Genomic DNA, 18,287 nt, shown 5'->3' with positions numbered 1-18,287 from the left:
AGGCCACTGCCTATAACCAGGCAGGAACCCAGTAGAGGGATAAGGACGCTAATCTATCCACAAAACTTTCTACCCAAAATTTGTCCTGTTTACAAGAAATGCTGGGACAAAGATGGAGCAGAAACTGTGGGAATAGCCAACCAATAACTGGCTCAGCATGAGACCCATTCAATGGGCAAGCACCAATCCCTGACATGGTTAATGGTACTCTGTTATCCTTGAAGAAGGGAGCCTAGCATAACTGTTCTCTGAGAGCTGCTCCAGACAGATGCATAGACCCACAGCCAAATATCGGGCTGAGGTTGGAGACTCTTACAGAAGAGTTGGGGGAAGTAGTGATGGCCCTGAAGGAAATAGGATCTTCACAGGAAGATCAACAGATCTTCCTGGACTCTGTGGCTCTGAGACTGAGCCGCCAACCAAAGAGCATACAAAAGACCTAGGCCTCAAGCACATATGTAGCAGATCGAATATGCAGCTTGGGTTTCATATGGGTACCCTAACAACTTGAACAGTGGCTGTTCCTAAAGCTGTTGGAATCTCTTCCTATAACTGGAGTGCCTTGTCTGGCCTCAGTGGGAGAAGATGCATATAGCCCTGCAGACGTGATGTACCAGTGTAGAGGAACCACTTGGGGTGGAGGGTTCACCCTCTCACAAGAGAAAGGGATAGAGGAATGAGGGCACAGTCTCTCTTAGGAGGGACTTGGATGTATGCCAGTGATTGGGATATAAATTGAATAAAATTAATTAATAAATAAGTGAGTTATGTAATAAAAATGAATATCATATGGATTAATATGATTGAAAGCTGCATGGCGAGAGGCATCAGAAAAGATGTGATGATGGCTACACCATTTGAAAGACTTGACTTAGATCCTGTTGCTTTGATCATGAGATGTTTTCAGTGTTTCCCATCTCTACCAGCTATTTTATGTATACTTGGATATACTCTGTTTAGGATCTGCATTTCCATAAGGCCTTCAGTATGTTCTTGGACCTACCTGATTCCACTGGCTTTCTTGGCCCTGTTCACATTAGGTAGGCTGGAGTCTCTACTTACCTGTTGAAATGGATACTGTTTTAATCTAGGGAGAACACTGATATGACTATCCTTGCCTGAGTGTTACAGAAGTATTAGCGTACTAAGTGCTTTTCCTATTGTTGTAGCCAATATCAGAGAAAAGCAAACTAATGTAAGAAAGAATTATTTCATTTTATGTTGAGGGTATGCAGATGGTTGCAAAGAAGCCATGATGACATGATAACATGGATGTGGGCAGTTGGTCATATGACTACAATCCAAAACAGTAAGATGTGTCAATGCTCATCCATGGCCTCCATTTTACTATTTTCATTCGTTTCCTGTCCCTGGACCATGGGACTGTGCTTCCCACATTCAGGGTAGGTCTTTAATCTCTCCTTAATTAAACTGATCTGGGAACCTATACCCTAGGACACTCCAAGTTCAGTCAAACTAAAAATAAATATCACACCATGACTTACATATACACAGACATGTATCTTCTGCCTCTACTTCCTTCTATCTCCAGAGTTGGATGTCTGAGGCATCCAATACAGATGATATTTTCTCAAATGCCCTTGGACAATCTAATAACACTGTAAAAAAGCTTCCTTAACCCAAAGTGGCTGACTATACAGCTTTTCTTACTCTGTAAGAATACCCTGCCCTTAGTTAATCTTGCTCCCTCAGTTCAGCACTTCTTCAGGTTTCATGAATTTCCTCCCAACTATGTGCATAATTATGATAACGTGTCAGCTCTTTTCATTTCTTTGGGTATTTTAACAATAAAATAAATTAATTTCTATTTATAATATGCTTTCTTTTATTTATTTCTATTAATTTTCCCCAAAAGTAATTAATCAGCTTGTTAGAATGTCTATGGGTAAAATGCTATTAATTTTTTTTGTGCTACAAAACTACTCCCTAATAGCCATTCTATCAGATGGTTAAACAGCCAAGAAAAGTTATACTAATAGAAGTTTGTACAAGCAATATTATCTCTAAAATAAGTACCCACAATCCCAATTTTGTTTCACTAAATGAAATAATATCAGAGAACAACAACAGCCATAATCTCCTTAGTTTAACTAGGTAAAACTTTTTAAACTGGCGTATGCTGTCAGCAGAGAGAATATTTGCATGTACTTGCTCATGTGTACACATGTATATAGGTGCATTCCTCTCTCTCTCTCTCTCTCTGTGTGTGTGTGTGTGTGTGTGTTTGCAAGCAGTTAACCTTGAAGGTTGCTTACTTCTCAGGATCCATCTTGTTTTTATATACATGTCTTTCATTGTTCCTGAACTCACTGGCCAACAATCCACATATTTCTACATCTGTGGTGTTGGGATTAGATGCAGACGCCAACCCTCTCCTCTAGTTTTTCAATTATTATTATTTTTTAATGTAAGCTCTGTGGATGAAACCTAGATTCTTATCTTATGCTATACTTGGTGTACTGATTGAGCCATCTCCTCAGCCCTAAAGAATATTTTTTGATCAAATGAGGAAGTCAGGTATACCACAGAATTAGACAAAACACAAAGTTACCATAGCAACAAGGAAAGATGGAGTAAAGGAATCAGTTACCTTAGGGTCATGGATTCCAGAAAGCTCTTCATAGATCTTCTCACCTACCATGACAGCAGCCAAGTTTGCTGTGTATGTAGAAAGGCAAAACATACAGAAAATGGCCCAAAGATTCATCAGAAACCTTCCAGTCCAGCATTTTGGGGGTTTAATGGCTGCTGTTCTGCCAAACAGGAGGGCATAGCAGACGTTCAAGGCTGAGGAGAAGGAGAAGACTTTGTTTCTGTTCCTCCCCTTAGGAGTCATACCAAATGGGCTCTTCCATTCATACAGAGTGAGAAAGATGGCAGTGATATGTAGAGCCACAAAAATCCCCAGCCACATGGTCCAGTGGAGTGGCCACATGAAGGCTCCTATTGGAGCTGCTGTGTCTCGAGTCCTCACTAAGATGCCCAAACTGGTTGAGAAAAAGGGGCTGGTGAAATCTATCACCTGGCTTCGAGCAGTATTGATGCTGAAAGAAGTGACTGCCATGTTGGCTGTTCCACTCAGAAGATCACCAACCAGCCCAGTCCAGTGACCATTTTTCCAAGCTCCATACTTTCCATCCCCTACAATATAGAGGTCAAAGTCAAAGTTCATGTCTTCTGCTAGCTGTTCCAGCAGATCAATGCAATACCCATAGCAGCACTTCTTGAACTTGATTGGCACTGTATCATTACTGCTATGCAGGCTGCTAAACAGGTTGTCCAGTAGGGAAGAGTCATTAGTCATAGGGTCTAGACAGAGTTGTCCAGCAGGGCATAAGCCTTCATCATCTACTTCTCTTGTGAAAACAAATGGGTGTTCAATCAATGTCACTACCCTCAAGTGCAACTTGTTTGGGTGATGGAAGTGGGTTTTGTGCCTCTGGGCCTGCTCTGGCCATATTCCAGAGTCCATGACAATCCTTCCCCCTTGCCAGCTACCCAGGCGAGTCCACATTGGCTTTCCCATAGGGTCATGCTGCAAGTTCCAGATGAAAAAGTTGTTCTCTGAGCTGATTATGGTGGATCCCTTTACTTTGATGGAACCACTGAGACCTCTGAAAGTGGTGTTGGCTAAGAACCTGGGAAAGAGGATCAAAGGTAGAACATAAGAAAGACAGGCAATGCCAAAGTCAAGTACCAGTGCTGATCAATCCCTGTTTCTCTGTCTTAACACAAAGAAGCCCTATGAACAATACTTCTTTTATTTTTGTCATGATAGTATAATCACATCACTTTCCTATTTCTTTTTCTCCATCCAAACCTTTTTGTACATCCTTCCTTTCTTTAAAATCCATAGGCACTCTTTTCGTTCATTTTTGTTGCATACATATATGTGTAACTTGCTTATTTTGTATAATGTTACTTGTATGTACAATGCCATTGTATTTGGTATGGTAATTGATATTGTAAAAACAATTGGTATGCTCTTCTCTGGGGAGTCTAACTTTTAAAAACAAAGGCTTTGTCTATATTTTCTTCAAGAATAATATAGACTTTATGAAAATGTTTTATTTCATTGAACTAATGGGATCTCATATTCAAGTTCTAGTTCTGTCAAGGTGCTTGACAATTGGTTTTGCTCCAAGTATTTTGATTGATTTTTAAAAGAAGCACTCATCACTCTTAAATACTTTTACAAGTTTCCAACTTATGGAGGTTCAAAACATAGTTATCATTCAGTTCTACTGTTTACTCTTTGTGATTCTGATGAAATCTGTTCAATGAAAGTTTTAGAATAGAAATGAGTTTCAATAAATATGTATATTCTTTTATAATTGTTTAAAATTGCATTCATAACATTAGGGAATAACCAGCTTTTGTACAATGTTTTTCCTTGTAGAGTAGAAAATTAGCATATCGCTCCTCATGGGGCCAATCAGAGATGCATGCTGGACATTATCCACAGAACAAAGAAAAGGACGATAAATAAACTTGCTGTTCCCAGGACAGCCTTAGGCTACCCTTCTTCATCATTACAGGAAAACAACTGGGCCTGACTCTAGAGAAAGACTCTGCCAGAAGTCAAAGCAAGGAAAATGACTAACCAAATGCTACATTATTTCTAGCATTGTGAACACTTTCAGTGTACCTTTTGACATTGACCAGACAGGAAAATGCTTGGCCACAGCATCTGTCTTTCTTGAGCAGAAACAGAAGATAAACGCAGAGCTAACACATATGCTTAATTACGACTCTCTTTTTCTTTCTTTCTTTTTTCTTCTGAATAAAAGCTCAGGCTTTGGTGTCAGATGAACCTGCATTTGAATCTTGACTCAGTTACTCAATAGTAATGACCCTGAGCTGAATGCTTGACTCAGAGATTCAATTTCATCCTTAGCAAAATGGGGAAACTAATCTTTGGTGAATTACAAGGCTTGCAAACAATGCATGGAATACACAGCATACCTTCTGAAATAGAGCTATGGTGTTATTAGCTGGAGATCAAACCACTGCCTTATGATAAACCCTTAACAGTGACTTCAGCATATTTAAAATAAAAAGTAATTAAGTTGAAACGTGGGCTGTAGCACAGTAGGGATTTTGAGGAGCCCAGTGACACAGGTCTAGCTGCTCAGAGAAACACTTTCATGAATTCCCTGACACATATATTATTTCATAATTTACAAATGCAAAAGAAGTCTTGCTAAGAAGTCATAGTGCCGCAGAAGGAATATAGAAAAATCAGAAAGTGTGAAATATGCCCTAATTTTCATTAGCAATAAGTGTAAATCACATTTGAAGATGTTACTGCCACTGAAGGCAGCAAAACCATTTGTTGTAGTAGATTGCATGCAATGGCAATCACTCATGTCAGTGCAGCCCAGTGGGACTCTACTACTTAAACAAATTCTATTTTGCAACAAGTAATGAAGTCTCAGCAATCTTAGACTTTAAAACAGTTTTCTACTTCAGAGAAGCAGGGATCCACATCATTAAAATCATATATAAATTAATCAATTGATAATTCCCTCAGTGCTGTAAAAGAAGAGCAAGTATGATGGTGTATCTAATGAGATACTTTCAGATTTTTTTTTAAAAAACATGCACACATAGGCAGCTGGCATAACCCAGAAGATGAAAAGGCTGGTAGTAAATGGGCAAGTTTCATTTGGCCAATTTTGTGATCACAGAGACATAAAGTGAAGGCTATACAAAAAGCCTTAAGACTGTTTGGGGCTTAAAGATGATGGAGTTTTAACTGGGAGGACCTGGGAGAGATTATTTATTCATATTTGAATCATCTCAATAAGTCATTAAAAGTCTGTAGAAATCTACATGGTTCTCACAGTCTGGCAAAGCCATTTTTTGTTATCAGTGTGAATATTTCTTGTTGTCATTGTAAACATTTAACATGGCCATGCCAGAAAGACAATGTCCAGAGTCTCTGCAGCAGGCATTTGTTGAGGAGAGACAGAGAGAGAGAGAGAGAGAGAGAGAGAGAGAGAGAGAGAGAGAGAGAGAGAGAGAAGAAAGAGGAAAGAGGGGGTATCATTCAAGATTGTAATTCGTGTTTTACTGCAAAACTATTATGAAGAACTTCTGTTAGAAAATTCACACTTATGACAGATCATTTATGTCTATTTTATTTTTCATTTTATACTGAGGATAAATGAAAACCCTTTCATTGATAGCTTTTAGTTACAGGCACCTTTACCATGTATTCTTTGTGAAAGAATGACAATGGGTAGCTAAGTCTGGATTTTCACTCTATTACCTGAAAGATTAAAAGGTTGAAATCCCATTTTTGATTAAATTGAATGCCACCATGCTCTTCTGTACCTGCCTTGGGCTCTTTTTGGGTGAACAAAAAAGAAAAAGAAAATGAGGAATCATTTTGTTGGTAAGATAAATGGATACAAACCACTTGGCACTATGCTTAGCACTTATGGCTATTGAGATAAAAGCCACCTCATTGGCTTAAAGAGCTCGAAGTCTGTGGGAAAAGAAAGTGACTAAGCAATTCAAGCAATTCAAATAATGAGTGATATGGGAGGGTTTCCTCAACCCTGGACGCTCTGACCTCGGGTTCCAAAGCAGGAATCTTGGAGGAAAAAGAGCAGGGCTGAGTCCTGGGAAGAAGATACTCCTTTCCAGGAGGAGAAGCTGGGAAGTGATGCAGTTATCTGGGCAATATGCACATTCAAAATTGAGAAACGTATGCCATGAAACATAAGTGGTTAAAAAAAAAAAAAAAAGACCAGAGGCAAGGAGTGAAGTATGTCAGATATGAGTTCTCACTGAAGGCAGTGGTGGAACCACTGAGGAGATTTTGTGGGTAAGGACATGACTTTTTATTTGCTAGGTTTCTAGATGGTACTTTGGAAGGAGGAAGAAGCTGACCACACTTCCGGTGTAAGAAAAGATGTTTTCCTAATGTCTAATCTTCCCTTCTCTCTGTCATTCCATAAGTAGCAGAGGAAAAGAGGAGATGATATAATTGAAAGATATTTCATCTACATGAAGAAGCATTTAAGAGGACAGATACACAGGTTTTCATTTAGTTCACAAGCCATACTGAAAATATACAATATACAGCTTGATAAAATGCCATACAGAGAAGACATGTAGGATGTAGCCAATGAGAAGTATATCATAATCCTGGAGAGCAACATTGGAGTAAAAATTGGGTGAACATAATCTTAAATTTGCTCAATAAAATTAAGAGCTTTCGTCCAAAGCAATAATAATATCACCATTTTTTTTTTGTGCTTATCATATCCAGGTTGCTGCTACAACTTGGATATGAACTCTCCTGACATCTTCTGGATTCAGAAATGTTATAAAGAAAACAGGTAAAAACTGTAAGAGAGGGTAGTAAAGACGACAATCTGATTGGAATGTGAAGCAGAAAACATTAAAATTTAATGTGGGGAAAACAGGTGGCGTGTAGAATCCAGAGGTTCACACACCTGCTTCATAAGTTTGAATTTTATTTTAATAATAAAACAAGAACCATAGAGATTTTAGAGCAGTTTAATGACATAGACAGAGGGTTGCAATAGTTGTATTGACTTAAAAACAAGTAAAATGTCTACAATAAAGATGATGACCCCCAAGACAGTGCAGAAGAATATTATAATGTATCTGATATTGGTGAGTACACAGATTCATGTGGCTTGAATCCTACCATAAAAGCAAGAACCCAGTAAGAACCTAATTAGGCACTGTGCTTTGTACATGACTTTTCAAAAAGCAGTTCAGCAAACCTCCCAAGGCACTGTTCTACATAAAATAATGAGCCTCAGTAGTTCATGTGACTTTATTAAAAGCTTCTAATTATGCTATTAGTCAATAATCAATGCTGATTTGTAAGGTAATATAAATAAAAAGTTCAGTTGCAAAACTGCATTAAACTATTTTTGAGATAGCTCACTGCATGTACCAGATTGGTGTTTAATGTATTTATGATATATTTTGAAAGTCATATTTGCATACAGAATCTTGACATGCTAATTGAAAGATGTTCTTATTCATTAAAACAAATGAAAAAAGATGTTCAAAAATGACACATCAATCATTCAAACATTTAATTATTCACTAATAGTCACTATATGCCATACACTATTTGAGATGCTAAGTACATAGTGGAGATAATAGTTTATGCATTTATACTCCACACAGAGAGAAAGAAAAACATTTCAGGAAAGTAATGCATGCCTGGTATTTTTGCATCCTAGTTGCAAAAAGAGAAAGTAAAGATGGGAAGAACTCTCTGAGAAGATGACTGTTTATTAACAACCAAGTCCATTATCACTGATGTGAGTGTGTGTTTGACATCTTTGAGAGCAGGATATTTGAAAATGAAATCAGATGAAAACATGTAGAAGAATGAATTTGCAAAAAGATTGGGTTTTGTTGGTAATTACAAGGATTTTATTTCTTCTTTGTGTGAAAGGCATAGTTACTGGTGGAGTTTGAACAGAGAACTGGTATGACTTGACTTCTGTGCTCATAGGACTGCCATGTTGCTGAATGCCCAACTAAAATGGCAAGAGCAGAAACAAGGCCAGTTAGGATGCCATTCCACACACCCAGACAAAAAAGGTAGTGATGGTGTGGACTGAGGGCTGACTGTAGTGGACGGAGACTTAGAACTTGACATGTTTTTATGCTGGAATGGACAGATTTGCTGATGATGTACACATAGTTTCTGAGAAGAAGTAGAGTGAAAGATGACACTAATGGTTACATTAGACATAATATAGATAACCTTGGTCATCTGGAGTTAATAAAGGAAGTCTAAGCAGGAGATACAAGTTTGAGTATCATGAGCCTGTATGTGGTAGTTAAGAAGAGCCAATGAGATCACAGTGAATATTGTAGAAGAGCAGACGTCCAAAAGTTCTGGTTATTTTAACATGTTGGGGTGTCACAGGTGAGGAAGACACAGTAATGGGAATGGGGAAGATGAAAGCAGACCTGGGGAAACAGTGTGATTTACAAACAGTAGATATCAAGCAAAATGGTCATGAAGGGTTTCAAATGTTTCTAAAAATATGAATAAAATAAAAAGGCTTGAAGTGGTTTAGCAATTGGGTTTAGCAATGTGTGGTTTGCTGGTGACTTTTTTTAGAGTATTTTGTGAAGGTTTTCATCCCAGTATCTCAGTGCACCAGCTTTGGGGTGAAGGCAAAGAGAGAAGGTAGACATAATTCTGTTTAGAAGGCTGTTTTGTGAAAAGAACAGTGGGACATCAATGGAGGCTAAAGATCAAATAAAATGCCACATGAGACTTTTATTCATGTTCATATAGTGTATATACACCTACACAACATATGTACACATTGGTGGTTTAAATACACTGTCATTTAGGCTAATTGGAGTGAATCAGTACAAATAGATAAATGTGTTCATGTAGGAAAACATACAGGAGTGTCTCAATATGGCACTCTTGAGGAGACAAGAAGGGCTGCATTTAAAGCACATAGGGGAATGATGTGCAAAGTCAGATCACATGGCCAGGGAGCAAGTGGACATTGGGTAGATGTCATCAGAAGGTTTGGGCGAGATCTCTACTGCTTGACTAAATGCATTCGGGGCATTTTAAAGATAAATTATAGGCCAGGCGGTGGTGGCACACGCCTTTAATCCCAGCACTTGGGAGGCAGAGGCAGGTGGATTTCTGAGTTCAAGGCCAGCCTGGTCTAGAGTGAGTTCTAGGACAGCCAGGACTACACAGAGAAACCCTGTCTCAAAAAACCAAAAATAAAATAAAATAAAATAAAATAAAATAAAATAAAATAAAATAAAGATAAATTATAAAGACTTGGAGAAATGGCTTTATGGCTAAGAGCACTTCCTGTTCTTGAAGAGGATCTCAGTTCACTTCTCAGTGTAGATGTGCTGGCTCACAACCATGCTAACTCTATTTCCAGAGTATTTGACAGTTTGGACTTCTACAGGTACCAATCAGGTATCAATCATGGTACACGGAGCACAGATATAAATGCAGGCAAAACATTTGTACATAAAATGAAGTAAGCAAATCTAAAAAAAAAAAATTAAAAATATAAACCAGAGATGACTCCAATTAGCTTTTCTCTCCCTTTAATTCACTGAGAGAAATGTTATTGTATTTCTAAAATGAAGTGGAAAGCATCTTTAAAAGAAATGAAATGAAGGACTTCCTTAAGAAATGAGTAAGATAAATTTTGGTGGATCAGTATTTTGTTCTCCTGCTAGAGGTTTTGTGACTCAGTTGTAAAATTATCTGGGGCTGGCTGTTTTCTTTTAAAAAAAACTTTAAAATTTATTTTTATTTTATGTTTATTGTGTTTTGCTTACATTTATGTCTGTGTGAGAGTGTCTGAAGCCCTGGTACTGGAATTACAGACAGATGTCAGGTGAGTTCTTGGAATTGAACCCAGGTCCTCTGGAAAAACAGCCAGTTCTCTTAACCACTGAGCCATCCCTCCAGCCCACGGGCCTGGCTTTTTTCAATTGCATTTTTCATATTTTTATTCTTTGAAAATTTTATCCCCACTGCAATAAGAATCTAACCTGGAGGACAGGTATAATCTATGGAAACAAATGAGTTATTGGGTAGGAGGGGGTGCAATTAGGGAGAGGGGCTTTTAGAACATAGGTGAAGTGAAAACAGGGATGGGGAATACTTGAAACAGAAAGGTTCAATGGGGTAGTAGAGTGATGGGTATAGGAAAATGAATGGAAAAGGGAAAGGCTGACCAAAATAAGAGAAGTCTGTGACCTTGTAACCCAAGTAAAAAATATAAAAGCGTGGATAGTAGAACATGCATGTTATGAAACAATGCGGACAATGCTGGGAGCTAAAGGGTTAAGATTGGTATGTACAAGGGGATTGGTGTATACAGAGTGGGAGATAGAAAAGATAGCAGGAAGATTAACCAAAACTAAGATTGTATGGGGAAGCCTTAAGACACAATACTAGTTTGTGTGCTAATTAAAAATATATCAACAACAACAGAAAAGGAAGTTTGGACAGAAGGAATCCTGCCTGGGTGAGCAATGCTGCTCCCACACAACATGAGTTATTAAATGAAAACCTTATTGCCAGGGCATGAATTACCTTCCTATGAGTTAGGGAGTTCCCAGAGGTACCCAAAACAATATAGGCTATCATCATTACTCTTGCTTGTCCAACATAACTGGATGGAAAGGCCTTATTGCTAAGGTACCTCACACTCAGGTTTCAGGACATTGGGCAATCAATCTTGAACTGGCCAGAAAACTCTCCCTGCTGGCTCATTTTCATGGTGCTGGCAAGTGCTATCCAGCTTGCAAACAGGGGGAGGGGATTAGATCAATGCTCTCACCTACATGGACCCTCCATACTACACTACTGACTTATCAGGCATGATTTGCACGCTATGCGATACCGACATGACAGTTTATGAGGGGTAACCAAACATTCTCTGGATTGGATCTGAGAGTTGTTCCATAGGAGGGAATTCATGCCTTGTAACCATTCAAAAAGCATGGTTAGGGAAGTAACAGTCCCTGGATCAGAACCTATCGGTGTGCTTGGCTAAAAGGTCATGTTTCCACACTATCCTGTGAACAGATATGCTTATATGCATAGATCTGTGGCGCTCTCAACCTCAGTCAGAAAATAGTGTAGTTCTTTAGTGACATTTTCAGTTTCTCAGTTAAGTTTTCCCCCCTTTCTGTGTCAACTTTGTCAAATGATTTTATTCTAGGACTTCACTGCTACTGAGCTGTATAAGATATCACATGTGCTAAGGTTCCTGTTCAGTTTCTTCCCAGTTGATTGTGGTTTTTAATGTGTTCATTCTAATTAATTTCCAGGTTCCCCTGTCTTGCCTCTTTCTATTTTATATTGAGGAGGTCATATTTGTGTCAACAATTTCTTCTATAATAGACATTTAAAACTATAAACATAGCATCAAACCTAGCATTCTTTTTCTTATTCTATTATAGAAAAGGGAGTTGGTCTTTTTGAGGGGATTTCTACATATTAAGCAAAGGCTCCACCATTCATCTGTGTTCTCAGACGCTAAGATATTTATGTTTTATTTCAAAAACACAGTATTACAATTTTTTTGTGGGGGAGATGTTTAATTGATTTCTATAAATGTTGAATGAACAAGACAGTATTTATTTAAGCTTCCTGTGTGAAATAAAGCTTGTTTACTATATTTTTAAAGATCTCCTGTGTTTTTGATTTGTTTCTTAGGAGATTGGATAAAGAACATACACAAATATTTTACTTTGTGTGTTTAATTATTTTTTCTGTTTACCTGTATTTAAAAACACCTTAGCTTTCATATTATTTGATATGTTTTTATTTAGTGTAATTTGTCTCTTAAGTTTGAAGATATTTCCACATTCTTTCTTTCTGTACACTTTCTAATATGGTCAGATTAGATAGATCTGTATCACCAGAAGTAGTTTTTATTGCTTTTATATCACAATTGTACAAGTGGTTATGACAGTACTGTAATATATAGGATTTTTATTCTTGAGACAATATATTGATTACTTTGAAGATAACATTTAAATGTTAGTGCATTACGGAGCCATAATTTTTTGAACAAAACTAAGCAACATCTTTGGTAATGGATTTTCCATTCCTGAAAGAAAGCTGGGGCTAAGAAGGGTTTGCTATAATGTTTCATGGAGGGGGGTACATCCTATCCTCCATGTGTGCTCACATGCACCTATGTCACATACCTTCCTGTTCCTCAGTATTCACTGCCATTGCAGTTTGTGTCCACTGCCCAAGGTATTCAGACCACTCAAATTAATTGTGGCAATGTATAAAAGTTTCTTGGCATGGTGTTTAGAACAAATATTTGACATGCAATAACAAATTACTTTCTAAATAGCTAACTTTAAATCATGAAGGAAGCACACTTTGGGATTGCATCAGGACACCCACCATCCTTTTCTTTGTGTCATTAGAGCTGCCCATATTTTAAAGTTTTGGAAGGTGACATGAACCATCTAGTTTAGGTGCATTTGTGGGGATATGGTCTATTCTGCGCAGTCTCTGTGTGGTGGTAGACAATTTAATCTTATTTATATGAATTACATCTATGATTTCTTTGAATTTTCTACTAGTCAAATTTAGTACTTTGCGTTTTAGTTGAAAACCAGCTATTGATATTTCTAATATTGACAAATTAATTTGTTTTCTGTTCTTCTAAAAGAAAAATCAGCTTTAATAAGTTATGTTTACTTCCTAATTGCCAATTAGGTTTTTGCAACTATGATTTTAAGAGATTTGCTTATTTTATTTATTTTACTTTTTGAGATTTGCTTATTTTAATTATATATTTTAAAGATGCTAGGCTGGGCTTGATAGCCCAAGCCTAACATTCCACTACTCAGGAGTCCCCAAAAGAAGGTTCATGAATTCAAGTCTTACTAGGACAACTGCTCAAGCCCAGGCTAGGTAACTTGATAAGGCTCTGTCTTCAAACACTTTCCAAATGCTGATAATACAGCTCAGTGGTAGAGTGCTTTTGCCATGTGTGAGAGGCTGAGTCCAAGCCTCCATGCTGCAAACAAACCAAACCACAAAACCAAACAACAATAATAAGAAAAATCAAAACAGCACCCTGGATTTATTTGATTCCATCATTTTGATGATTTATCACATCAAAACAACAGGCTTATGTCTTATTTTTAGGTTCATCATAAAATTTCTTTTTTTTTACCCATATTTACCATATAGTTTTAGAACTGGATCATTGAGATCTATCTACTTAACTATACTTATGACTTTCCTCATATATAAACTACTCTTATAGTTTGAGCTTTTGCTTTCAAAATGGCTAATAGCTACATAACTGAAATGGTTTGTGTTTGGGCTTATTGTACTTTCACAAATAAAAACCTATTTCCTAATTTAATAGCCTATATTAAGTGAATAAGTATTCCAGAAACTAATAAGAAAAAGTCAGCATACATTTTCCAAGGAATGGTAACTGCTGTGTTTACTTTAATTTTTAATGAATTTCACTATTCGTGTTTTTTTCACCTGAATTTTTCCACATGATTTTTACTTAATTCAATTTATCTGAATAATTTATTCATTTTGCTTTTAACTTGCTCTAAAATTTTCTCAAGTTAACTTTTAAAGTGCCATCCACCATAAGTAATATTATTTTATTAAAAAATTTAAGTCTAGGCTCTAATTAGGCATCAGCCTGATTTCTTTGAGTTCAGTGATACACACACACACACACACACACACACACACACACATATATATATATATACACATATATGTTGTCTTCATCAGTAAGACCTTATCATCCTTTGTAGAAAGCAATTGATTAGTAACCTTGCCAATAGCCCATGTAATTTGGGGATTCCATGAATTCAACATTGGTCAGCAACTCAATAGACGTAGCCATTCCTGGTACTGAAAGTTTTGCTTGGAGAGGAAAGATGCCTAGTTGGGATACTGCTTTCCATATTGTTCAGTGACTCCATGTAGATTTAATCATATATGTATATATTTTAAGATAAGTTTCAACAGTAGTTGGTTTCTATATGTCCCACAAAGACTCTTAGTGTAGCTGTCCCTCCCTGCACTCTTTCTCTTATCACAGTCTCCTCCCTTCATCTCTGCTCAGTCCTTTTGTTCCACTCTGTCCCCACAACTACATATTTTATCTCCTTTTTCTTGAGAGATTGTCCCATTCCCCGTAGTCTTTTCCTCTATACTGAACATCTATGGTTATACAGATTGCAGATTGCAGCATGCCTAGTTTTTTCCTTCATATTGCTTGGTTTCATGTTTTTTTTTTTTAACTTACTGATCTTTTGTTTGTATATTACTGTCCTCTGATTTTGTGTTTTTATGGTTTATTTCGGATGTGTATTTCTTGTGTTTTTTTTCATTTTATTTATTTATTCTTGTTTGTTTGCTTTTCTTAATTTTTCTGTTTGTCTTCTAAAGAGTGAGTGAGAGAAAGAAGGCCTGAGGTTGGAAAGGTGAGACGGCGCAGAGGATCAGAGAGGAGATGGGAGAGGGTAAAATCTGATTAGAACAAATTTTATGAATTTTCAAAATAAAACAACAAATTTAATGATTTTTCTTTGTCTCATTTGGCATATAAAAATTTAAAAATATATGTATTAGAAATTTTTGTTTAATTTTTGCTTCTGAAATACTTCTGTCCCCATCCAGTTGTCTCCAGTCTCTTGCTGCTTAAAACCCTCACCCTCCTTGCATGTCTTCCTTCCTGACCCAGCTAGTCACAGGTCATACACTGGCTTTGGCTTCGGTCTTACTTTGCACATGAACTCTTTATCAAGTGGTCTCACTTGTTTTCTGTTTCTTCCAGGCTGCCCTGTCCTCACACCCACTCTGCGACCATAGCAGTCCATTTATCATGTCTACACATGGGGATATCTATCTTCTCTGTTAAGCCTTAATGTTCATTTTCCCCTTGGGAAACTTCTTAGTTCATTAACAAATTCTGCATCCTCATTCTCTCATACCTTGAAAAATGAGCTGACTTTCCCCTTCATGATCATCTCATTATATTAATATTTTTCCTCTGATAAATGGGAGATCTGTTCCTCCTCTATGAAGCTCTATAATAATCTTTTCTGTGAGAATTAATTTTGTCCTTTTGTCTTTGCTCAATTAGCAGTTTTCTTTCTTTCTCTCTTCCTTCCTTCCTTCCTCCCTTCCTTCCTTCCTCCCTCCCTTCCTTCCTCCCTTCCTTCCTTCTTTCCTTCCTTCTTTCCTCCCTTCCTCCCTCCCTTCCTCCCTCCCTCCCTCCCTCCCTCTCTCCCTCCCTCCTTCCCTTCCTTCCTCTCTTCTTTTTTGCTACAAGGTTGCATGTAGCTCAAGCTAGCCTTGAACTCCCTCTGTGGCTCAGGATGACCTTGAACTCCTAATCCTCTTGCTTTTGCCTCCAAGTGTTGGATTTACATACATGCACCACTATGACTAGCACTAGTTAGAATATTGACAGTATTATTACTAGTGCCATCCTTTCAAACTCCCCATGCACCATCATCATCTGAATATTTGTGTCTTCCTGTGCTTTCATCTAGCTTCAGATATACCAGTTCTTTAATTAAAATGCTTTTCATTCATATTATTTTGTGTGTTCATGCATATGGGCATTTGTGTGTACCACAATAAGCACATTGGGTCATCACACTTGGTGGCAAGTGCCTTTACCTTTGAACCATTTCACTGGGTTTATATTGTGTCTGTTCCTTTTCTAATTCTGCTGAGAACTAGCACTCTGTGAAATACATCTAGTTATGCCCTCCTTTATTATCTCACTCTTCTCTTGCATCCCTGGAGGACATCTCTCCATGCACATGTTAGTTGCTTCTAGCTCAGCTCTCACTTGTGACTTGTGTTACAGACATAGACCCCAGTATTCGCTTCATTATTTGTTAATAAGAGTTTAAACATTTTAGCCAGAGACCTAACACGATGATACAGTTTACTACTGCTGGACATACCTGTTGCCAACAGCATCACAACATGCTACTTTGATTTTAGTTTGATTTTTGCTCTTCACCTTCAAGACTTGTCTCCAAGTTGGACATCAACTGTATATTTTTTCTTAGCCTATATGCAGAAGGACACCCTGTACCCCTAGTCCACATTGCAGCTTGAAATGTACTCTTGAATGTCAGTTGATTATCCCCATGTTTGACTTTTTAGACTACAAGATCCCTGTAAACATCAGTTTCAACATGTCTTGCACTGAAAAAGCAGAAATGTCACAGCCTTGCTGTTATCGTGAATGAACCTGGACCTTGCTGGCTGCTTTCATGGCACAGGCTGCCAAGTTGGAGACCCACATTCATCTGTCACATTGAATCAGCTTTGAATCTTAGGCATAGCACAGTGTCTGTCCAGGGGAACTTCTCCATAATGTCTGTGTGGCAAGTGCAGTTAAGTATACTTCTCAAAGCAGACAAGTATCTAAAAGCATTCATTGCTCTGGCAGAAGAATGGGCTCAATCAGCCAGGAAGCACTTGCATTTTCAGTTTATAGAGGAGTGTTCAAAGCATTACGATTCTAATACATTTCCTACTGAATAATGGATGAGATACAAAAATAGAAATTAGTTCAGTGGGAATGCTCTCTGATAATAAGGAACTCAACAGGAACTAGAAATGGCTAAAATTTGAGCCTCAGAGAACTGGATGCCAATATATTGTAATCACTGATACTGTATTTAAAAACAACACCCAGGCTTATCTTCTCAAAAAAACACTTTTACCAGTAAATGGACAAAAATCAGCTTAACAAGAAATGTATGCACACATGTATGACTCATCAGAGTCTGTGTTTTGCCAATACTTGCAAAATTCAGTTACAAAAAAACTTCATAATGGAAGAAGAGCTGCTGACATTCTTGTATTTTCCCAGGAGAAGAGGAAAATACCAATAAATGCAAGTCCTAATGTAATGCATAATTAGTCCTGTTCTACAATTGATGTATGGGAAAAGGAGACTTCAGTAAGAAATCTGACATGTGACTAAGGTACCCATCTTTTTCTTGAGATGCTGTAAGTGTCAGGCCAGTACTCTTTCTGGTTTTCACCTCCTATCTATCACACAGAATTAAGAGAACTGTACTGGGTTTTGTTATGGATTCTGGGTCCTCACTACTGTGGTCTGTGACCACTCTTTGACTGTTCTTGGTTGCTTTGAATATTCGTCTAGCTTAATTTATGCTGGTTCTTTAGATCTACTGTGAGTATTAGTCTCAGTGCTGATTTCTCTTCCATCATAGCTGGAGCATGATTCTGGACATGGAACATTACAGAGTATTTACCAGCCAGACAACCCTCTAAAAGGTTACAGGATGTGGAGAATGGTGCAGTCTGGAGACAGATCTAGAATTCAGAGTGGAGCTATTAACATTGTTCTCTATAGAGTTGGAACTTTCTGGTTTATCTCCAAATTTTACAATAGATGCATGAGAAGTGAAAATGTGAAGGATAAAATTCCATTTCAGGCAAATAACAACTTGGAAGCTCCACCAATGTGCAGAAATTATCCAGCTTAACACCTGCTGCATCCTGAATTTTTCTATATTCATTGAAATAAGGTCCTGAGGTAATGTTCATTTTCCAGTGTTCCTTATCTGAGATCCTTATGACTTTAAACAAATTTTAGACTCAACTCATGTCATCCCTCAAGTGACCCAGAAGGAGAAAAATGGTCAAGAGCTTTTAGTCAACTGGTCTAGTGACAGGGATTTCTGCT

At 37.6% G+C, this 18,287-nt stretch overlaps 1 protein-coding gene across 2 annotated transcripts in view; it reads right to left on the bottom strand.

Moving 5' to 3' along the window:
• The window catches only part of Grin3a (glutamate ionotropic receptor NMDA type subunit 3A), a 193,270-nt gene that overhangs the window by 116,249 nt on the left and 58,734 nt on the right, over positions 1-18,287 (bottom strand). For both annotated transcript variants that reach the window (XM_034503974.2, XM_034503975.2), the window contains exon 3: positions 2,612-3,659. In XM_034503974.2, coding sequence (XP_034359865.1) covers positions 2,612-3,659 — 1,048 coding nt within the window. The remainder of the gene's footprint in view (positions 1-2,611; positions 3,660-18,287) is intronic.

The sequence above is a fragment of the Arvicanthis niloticus genome, chromosome 5 (genome assembly GCF_011762505.2).
Source record: "Arvicanthis niloticus isolate mArvNil1 chromosome 5, mArvNil1.pat.X, whole genome shotgun sequence".
Classification (NCBI taxonomy): Eukaryota; Metazoa; Chordata; class Mammalia; order Rodentia; family Muridae; genus Arvicanthis; species Arvicanthis niloticus.
Note: the sequence above shows the minus strand (reverse complement) of the source record. Positions and strands in the feature narration are given on the sequence as shown.